The 9,076-nt window shown below is 41.0% G+C and overlaps 1 protein-coding gene across 14 annotated transcripts in view; it reads left to right on the top strand.

The window, feature by feature from the left end:
• Window positions 1-9,076, top strand: part of LTBP1 (latent transforming growth factor beta binding protein 1) — a 255,388-nt gene that overhangs the window by 225,183 nt on the left and 21,129 nt on the right. For all 14 annotated transcript variants that reach the window (XM_081796946.1, XM_081796942.1, XM_081796945.1 and 11 more), the window contains 3 exons: window positions 1,299-1,427; window positions 2,108-2,248; window positions 3,243-3,413. In XM_081796946.1, coding sequence (XP_081653072.1) covers window positions 1,299-1,427; window positions 2,108-2,248; window positions 3,243-3,413 — 441 coding nt within the window. The remainder of the gene's footprint in view (window positions 1-1,298; window positions 1,428-2,107; window positions 2,249-3,242; window positions 3,414-9,076) is intronic.

Below are 9,076 nucleotides of genomic sequence, written 5' to 3'. Positions count from 1 at the left end.
TGCACAGCCTTTTTGGCAAAATTTAAACCACATGTATGAATATTTCCGTATTAACCACTCACTTTTGACATTTCCATGATAGAGATATTATGACCTCTTAAATACAATGGGTTTTTTTTTTCCACCCCTTTACAGCTTAATATTGAAAAACTGCTAAGTGGCTGGACTACAGATTAACATTTTTACTGTCCATCCATTGTTGAGAACCAGTGTTCTAATGATAGTCAGTAGCTGGATAGGAAATTCCATATGTGTTTTTTAAATATATTTATGATTTAGTCCAATTAAATAACAAGAAGACTTGGTTTGCAATATGTGTTTAATGGTTTTCAAGTTCACAAATATCCTGCTTTGTTTTTGCAGGGATATAGTTAAATCTCACTTTATATTATGGAACAGAGCCCTGATTTTACTATAAAGTCACCCTCTCTCATATAAAAATAAGTTCCTCCTCACCCTGTCTTAGCAGTGCTGTTAACAGTTGGAATATTAGTTGCAGATCCAAACAGCTATGTATTATGGACCTGACTTTGCCATTTTCCAGCTGTGTAACTTTGGAGTGATTCATCTATGGAGCCTACAGTTTTTTTTAATGACATGACATTTGCTCCAAAATGTTAGAACTGATGATAATATTAATAGCAATGAAAGCAAGGGATAACAGTTTTTGAGAGTCTATGGAGTCTTCTACATGGATTTTCTCATTTAATTGTTTCAGTCCTATCAGGCAGATATTCCTATTGTCCCCAACTTACCACTGAGTAAACTGAGGTCTGCAGATGGTGAACACTCTAAATTCTGTGGAGGAATGGGTCTGCCAACACCCTTAGCAACTTGTGCTTTTATTCGCTGGTCATTATCACCAAGAAAGAAGCCTCATCGGGTTCCATCAAACTCTTCTTGGGAGTGTTCTTTATCTCAACTAGTTAGTTAATGGGCCAAAATACACACTTATAGAAAGGCACTTTTCTTACAATGTATATTTTTATGAAGATATTGTTGGTTGCACTGTGAAACCCATAGAGTATTTCATCAAATAGGAGGTAGCAATGCAGAAATCGTATTTACAAAAAGACCTTATCCACCAATGTTTTGGATGTTGTTCCCAAGATATCACAGACTCTCTTCCCATATCTATGAGTTAGGCCTAACTTGAAGAATTTTCTGTTGTTGTATCTGAAGATTCTTTGGACTGTGAATATTATAATATCCAACTTGAAGCCCCATATTGCTTAGACTCTTCTTTTTAACTGAAAGACCAAAGCTAACTGTTCTCTTTCTCCATTTCCCCCCCATAGATGCGGACGAATGCATGCTCTTTGGGCAAGAAATCTGCAAAAATGGCTTCTGTCTGAACACTCAGCCTGGTTACGAATGCTACTGTAAGCAGGGGACATACTATGACCCCGTCAAACTGCAGTGCTTTGGTAGGTATTAGGAGGCTACATTGTGCTGTGAAAATATACAGGTGGAAAAAAATAAGTAATGCTGTGTAGTAAAAACAATTCCCTTGCATCTAAGTCACGTGTCGAAAAGATCTTTAAATGTTTTCTGGATCTTTTTCTTGAGCAAGATTTAAGAAAATAAAAAACCTCCGTACTCCTATTTGAACACATTTCAAGCAAAGAGGTAATATTCAATGTGGAATTATAATTCAGGTCACTGGTTTAACTGAAGTTTCTTTTGGTCTGGAGAGCCTCCTGTTTCATCACTCATACCATGCAAGTGAAAGTCATTTTTAAATACTGACCCAGACTTTAAGGCTTAAGCAGAAAACCATATACACTAGGCAGAAAACCATAGCAAAAGGAAATAATTTTAAAACTATCATAAAGAGGCATTTTATCTTAAATTTTGAAGCATATCCTGTTCCTAAATGTTTTCTTTCTTTCTTTAATGTCAGCAGCAGCAGGGCACCATTATTCTTCCGATCAATACGATTTAATATTTTTATAGTCAGAGCTGTTCTCTCTTGGATGATGATGTGTAGTTAATTAACATGTGGCAGCCCCTGGAATCTGGACTAAATTTAGCAGTGTGTGAAGTTTGGGAAGTGTATGAGGTATAACTGATTGCTGATTCTCTTTAATAATTTTTTTCTCTTAAGATATGGATGAATGTCAGGACCCCAATAGTTGTATTGATGGCCAGTGCGTTAATACAGAAGGCTCTTATAACTGCTTCTGTACCCATCCAATGGTTCTGGATGCTTCAGAGAAAAGATGTATACGACCAACTGAATCACACGGTACGTTTGCATGTGAGATGCAAGTCTGTGTCCAAATAAATGGCAAGGTTTTCCTTTTGACTGAAATGTGAGTTACTGGGAAAGAGAAAAGTGGACTCCTCGGGTATTTTGGAGTCATTAAAATGAGATGCTAAAAATAATAAAAGAGAATAATTGTAAGAGAAATAATTAGCTGCATATCATCAGCATGTAGGAGAGTCAATACCCTGCATGTACTTATTTAACAGATAACAGAATATAGATTGGCTGAGCAGATAGCAGAGCTGTTCTCCACCTGAGGGTTGGCCCTCAAAGGCAACTGAGGAAGGTGTGAGTTCAGAGAAGGGTAATCAGGTTTGTTTGACTGGGCTGGAGAACACAGATGAAGCTGGGCAGAAGAGACAGTGGAATCTGACAACGCGGTGGAGACCCCTGGCGTCCATTGATTAGAATCCCTGTTCATCCCCAAAGAGGTGATGTGCTACTAATAATTGGCATAATTGACATTCCCAACAGCCATCACTGTTAGGAATTACCTTGGATGATGTCAGTTGAAAGGCAGGAAGTTTGGAGTTGAGTACTCTAGCAGGAAGTGTTACTAGTCCAGGGCTCTGACGGATGAACTGGGTGAGAAAGCATGAATCTGCAAAGTGTTATGTAGAAAGAAATGGTAGGATTTGACAGAAGAGTGAATGTAAAAAGGGAAAGATTGGAAAATCAGAAGTGCTTTAGGATTATGGAGCATAGAAGGAAGGCAGTGTGGTGCTTTCTATAATGATGGGAAGCTGCAGAGGGAGGGATTTAATTGCAACATGATGGGCAGGTTGAATTTCAACTGATGGGTGGGAGATGACAGAGGTTTGATCCATGGAAAGACCAGGCTGGCTTCATACTGTACTTGGAAGTCACTCTTAGAAACAGAGATGGAAACTTTGAGACTCACTGGCTTCCAGCACACTGTCTATGAAATAGGAATAACAGTGCGATTGTCATGGAACCATGTTTCCCCTTTCAGAACAAGTAGAGGAAACTGATGTCTACCAAGATCTGTGCTGGGAACATCTGAGTGAAGAGTATGTGTGCAGCAGGCCCCTCGTGGGCAAGCAGACGACTTACACGGAGTGTTGCTGTTTGTATGGAGAGGCCTGGGGTATGCAATGTGCCCTCTGCCCCATGAAGGACTCAGGTGAGCCCTGACCCGGTTCCTTCCGCTGCAGTCCATCTCCCCTCCCTTGGAGCCGGACAGTCCTTTCACTTCTATAGCTTCATCTTCACTCCCGATTCCTTACTTGGATCAGAGGTGTTGTGTGGTGTGTGTGCTCCAGTCCCGACCCTGTTGTGAATTTTTGAAGCCCTCATTCTATTTCATCTAAGAACGACAAATGACCCAAAGAAACATCATGCGACTTAGCGACTGGTGGCATAGATCTTTGGAATTCATATTTCCCGTTACTTCCTTTCTTCCTTTCTCATTTCCAACAGTGTCTACTTAGAGCAAATAGTATTAGAGACTGTAGAAAATCTTTGTAGGTCAAAGTCCCGGTTTTTATGTCAGCCTCTTGGTGAGACGGATCCAAAAGGGGTTAGAACAATAAAGGAAGAGAGTAGGAAGTAAGTGAAAGTGTCTTTGAACAAATGTCCTTTCATTTCAAGGGTTAGATCTGAGGATAAACCTTTGGTCAAGTGGAAAATGCAACAGGTAGGCTCGGGTTTATCTCTTCTCCTCGTGTTCGGGGAGGACCCGGGAGGTGCTGACTCTGGGCTGTTCAGTGACTGCAGGCCTTTGAGCTCACTGCTTACTGCTTCTCTTCTTACCTCTAGAGCCACTTACTGCTCTTTAAAGGAAAGTCCTTGAAAGTGTTCAAGGGTAGGGTGCCTGGGTGGCTCAGATGGTTAAGCGTCTGCCTTCAGCTCAGGTCATGATCCCAGGGTCCTGGGATCGAGTCCCACATCGGGCTCCCTGCTCAACAGAGAGCCTGCTTCTCCCTCTGCCTCTCTCTCTCTCTGTCTCTTATGAATAAATAAATAAAATCTTAAAAAAAAAAAGTGTTCAAGGGCATTTCATTTTGTCTTTGGCTATGAAAGGTTTGTTAAAGCTGGAAAGATACTGTGTGGGTATAAAGTGAAGGAGTTTATAATGAAAAAATTCTCAGAGTGGTCAAGACGGGAAGAATTTCTCGAAAAGAGGGAATGCATTAATTTTCAGTTCATTAGAATGCAACTTTCAAGCTATTTTGTAGCCTTTCAAATTGTCAGTAACTTAAAACCAATGTAGCATAAAAAAGAAAACGATTTGAAATGCCATAAAACAAAAAGGACTTGCAAAGGATAAAGAGCAAATACATAAAGAAATAGATGGTGATGATAGTAGCCCGGGACTAGAAAGAGGATGGGTTCTGGAGCCAGGCAGGCTGGGTCGGGAATCCCGAACTGCCCATTGAGAAAAATAACCTCACCCAGCACAGCTCATTTGTAAACCGGAGGCGTTTATGTCTGTCTCGTTGGGTTGTTGAGGATGGGGAGGATGCAGGTAGAGCAGGAACACAGGGAGGGGTAGAATTGTTGGCATTACTGTGGTATCTGTTCCCCGGAGGCAGATGCCACACTGGAGGAGGGTGAAATCCCTAGGAAGTGAGCACACGGGGGCTTGAGACAGCTCACAGGGCTCTGATACCTCAGATCATTTTATGTAGCCAGTGGTTTTTGTTGTTTAAATTTTTTCAAAAATAACATATACCCCTTCTAAAGAATTAATCCAAGATATTCTATCCCTCTACACCTACCACATCACAACTGAACTCCTCTCCTCCTTGATATTCAGTCTTAACAGCTGGGTTTTTTTTTTTTTTTTAAATCATCCAAACCTTTTTCCTACACATTAATTATTGTTATATAGCTGTATTTATATTTGTATTTTTTAAAGATTTATTTGAGAGAGAGAAAGAGAGCGAGCAGGGGGAGGTGCAGAGGGAGAAGCTTCAAGCAGACTCCCCACTGAGCGGGGCTCGAAGAGCTGGGGCTAGAGCTCACCACCCATGAGACCAGGACCCTGAGATCATGACCTGAGCTGAAACCACGAGTTGGATGCTTAATCGACTGAGCCACTCAGGCCCCCGTGTGTTTAAGAGCATATTTAAAACTGAATTCCGTATCATCCATAAGACACACTTTGTTTTTTTTGTTTTACTCTTCAGCATCTCTGAAATTGGGAGTATCTTACAGTTGACAGCATCGAACATTTTCACATTTTAATGTCTGTTATATCAGAATGCTTGTTACAATCTGTGGTATCTTAGAATTGATGAAAGATGGTAACTTTTAAATGGCTGTACCAACTGCTTTATGGATGTGTCAGGTTTTCTTTGAAGTCACCTCCAGCCCTGGACATTTGCGTTGTTTGTCCCTCCCACCCCTTGCCTCGATCTCGATTTTCCTGTTATAAACCCAGCTGCAGGGAAACTTCATGTTTGTATCTTAGATACACCTGCAGGAGAAAATTCCTACAAGTGAACATCCTGGGTTGGGAAGTATGTACACTTACTTCTACTATATTTCTCTGAATATATTGTGCAAATTTGCACTCACCTTGGCAGCATTTGAAATGACTCTTTCCTCATACCCGCCTACCATTGGATATTTGCAGCCTTGAAAAGTGTTTTTATCAGATGGGTGAGAAGAGTATCTTACATGTGTCTCCCTCATTTCTAGGGAATTAGAGCATCTTCTCTGTGTTTATACGTGATATGTGTTTGTCAGTGAATTGTTTATCATATCCTTTGCCCATTTTTTTTTGTTGGACTTGGTGTCTTTTTCTTATTAATTTGTAGGAGCTTTGTGCATATTCTGTTCACAACCCCAACATTTGGGTTATGGTGTGTATGTGTATATATATGTGTGTATATATGTGTGTGTGTGTGTGTGTGTGTGCGTGCTTGTCTTTATGGAAACTCCTTTATGGAGATTCTGCACATATTCTGTCCCTGTTCTGATCCTCTGATATTAAGTATTTACTGCATAAAATCTGACAAGCCAGTGCCTTTGCAAATCAAATTTAATTGACATAGCTTTTGGAAGAATAGTCAAGTATATTGCTGTTAGAAATTAATTTTAGAATATTGCATCAGTTATTCTTAACTGAGACTTAACACATTTTAAAATGTGAATTTGAACAAATATGTGTGAACAAATACATACTGTATAATATTTTTAGGAGGGTATGGGGTATCAGGAAAAGAATGGTACCCATTGCCAAATTTAAAAAAATAATTAGCATTGCTAATCATAATAGCATTATATAATTATAATAATTAGCATTGCCATACTCTTTTAGTTTATATATGCACAGTACAGTACTTAGGATCCTCCAGAAAGAGTCTCTAGCATATTGTCCACCAAATCCTCAAAGTCAGTGGTTTTCAATCTTTTATTTTTTAAACATTGGTAATCTTTTGTCCACTGAATTGTTATTTTAACCTCCAATATATAAATTCATTAACCTCAAAGATGCTGGAGGAACTGGCTGGGAGAATAGCTACTTAGGCTCTTGAGGTATCTGTGAGGGACCCCAGGGTTCCAAAGAACACATATTGAAAACTGTTGTTCTCAATGGCTTAGTCGGAAGATAGGAGTAAGTTAAGCAGCCCAGAAGGAGTATTTCTGTTATACCCCTAAGATTATGGGCCTAGAACTACACTCTGAACCCACAGAGAAGGTCCACAGCAAAGTTAAACGGGTTTCCCAGTGGTCCTCGGACCAGCCTGCATTGCCTGGATTAGCACCTGATGTTCTGGTTGTACCCACACCAAACCATCTCCCATTGAGCGTTTCTGCAGACATAGAGTCACTGAGGGGGGCCTGAGCACAGAGGTCAGCACAGGGGCTCTGGAAGCAGGTCACCTGCATTTGACTCCTGTTTGGGCAACTTCTTATCTATGCAGCCTTGTTTCTTTGTCACTCCATGCCTCGGTTTCCTCATGTGAACATAATTTCCCCTGCCTCAGGGCTGTTTTAAGAATTGAGTAAGTTAATACATGAACACCTAGAATGGTCTTTGACACATCCGGAAGGTATTAGCAGCCAGTGCTACTTACTGCTAAGTGACTCAGGTCAAATGCATTTTCAAATGTAACTGAAGTCGGAGGATCTTATAAAATATACAATTACCTAATAGCATCTGAACATGAATTAAGGATAGACAAATGCAGAAGTAATCGTTCTGGAAGAAGACTTGCTTTTCCGAGACAGCTGCTTCGTAAATATCAGTGGGCATGCCAATTACCTGTACCTGGAGATTTTATCAAAAAACAGATTCTGGTTTCTAGGTGCAAAGGGGTGGGCAGGACTCAGCGTCCCTAGCAGGTCCCAAGATGATGCAGATGCTGCTGGTCCTCAGACCATGCTCTCAACATGTTCTAAAGATTACATCTAGGAGCATCCACCTTGATTTTGTTAAAAACCAACTTTAAAGCTGTTACTCATTTTTCAAAGAGGAAACAAAGAATGTGTTGTTTTCAAACGCGTTTCCTCATCATTTCTGTCATTGAATCTTTTAAATACGCTGTTCTATGGATATCTTGAGAGTTGAAAAGGACCGCATTGTCTGTTTGTTAGTATAAGCACTTGAGTAATCTCAGCCTCTCAGGCACTGAACCGTCCAGTTTCCCTAGGAGCTCAGCGCCGCTGTGGGGAACAATTAGTTACTGATGGAAACAGTGCTGGAGGAATTTGAAGAATAAATCGCAGCACTTGTCATCAGCCTTGAGCATTAAAGTACAGTGTAAAGTAAAGCTTTGGCTCTGGAGCAGGCTTTCACACTTCTGGTCCAATAGGTCACGGGCACTACTTGCTAAGGCAGCAGCTACGTCCGAGAATACTGGTAGTTGGAGGGGGTAGGAGGGGCTTGTTCAATAGTGTTCTCTGAAGTTAGACGGCATCTTGAGGATTGGTACCACATGCGGGGGGAAAGGAGTGGAGGGGGACGGATTGGGTCCGGGCAGCTGTACATGAGGAGAGTTGCATAGTCATATAATTCAGTACATTCCTGAGGCTGCTTAGGTTCCCATCTTCATCCTCTGCTAGAGTCATGGAGACCAGACAGCAGGCATGACAGAGCTTCCCGATGGTTGAGGGAGACCCTGCAGGTGGGACAGTGCAGTTTGTAGAAGGCATCCTGCACCGACAGCCTTCCCATCCTCAAGCTCTGGGGGCCGCTCTTCCCTTATTCCCGCTCCTGCCTCCTCTTCTCCTTCCCCCCTTACACCTTTGGATGCTGCCTGCTTTTAAAATGTTTGAGGAGAGGGGGCCTGAACTGCTTTGGGAGGACCCGTAAGTTTGAGCTCTTTATCACGTATATCATTCCAGACTCTGGGAGAAAAAAAGCTGTTTGGAAAACCAAGTCAGGGAAAACAAACTGTTTTATCCATATCATAAACAAGACTGGGAGAAACTACAGCTTTAGAGCTAGGGGATAAGGGTTAGCCAGGTGAGAGGTGGTATCTCATCAGCTGTGCATCGGAGTCTAGCACACTGGTGGGAATAATAATATATATTTTATGAATTAAGGGACTAAAGGCAGCAATTCTTGGTAAATAAAAGTTGGTGATGCCTTGCATTTATCTAAAATGAATTAATATTTTTATTGATACTCTTAAAAGCATAAAGTTCAATTTTCTGGAAAATGTACCTATTAATTGCAAGATATATGGGATGCCGTTATCACATGGAAATAAAAACCCATTAACCCGCATGTGAAAGAAAATTAGACACACCTGAATACTGGAATCTAAAATACCCAGGGTCGTGGCGCCTGAGTGGCTCAGTCGGTTATGCGTCTGACTCTTTTTTTTTTTT

Source organism: Leptonychotes weddellii, chromosome 10 (genome assembly GCF_054177405.1).
Source record: "Leptonychotes weddellii isolate Sample4059 chromosome 10, ASM5417740v2, whole genome shotgun sequence".
NCBI lineage: Eukaryota > Metazoa > Chordata > Mammalia > Carnivora > Phocidae > Leptonychotes > Leptonychotes weddellii.
Note: the sequence above shows the minus strand (reverse complement) of the source record. Positions and strands in the feature narration are given on the sequence as shown.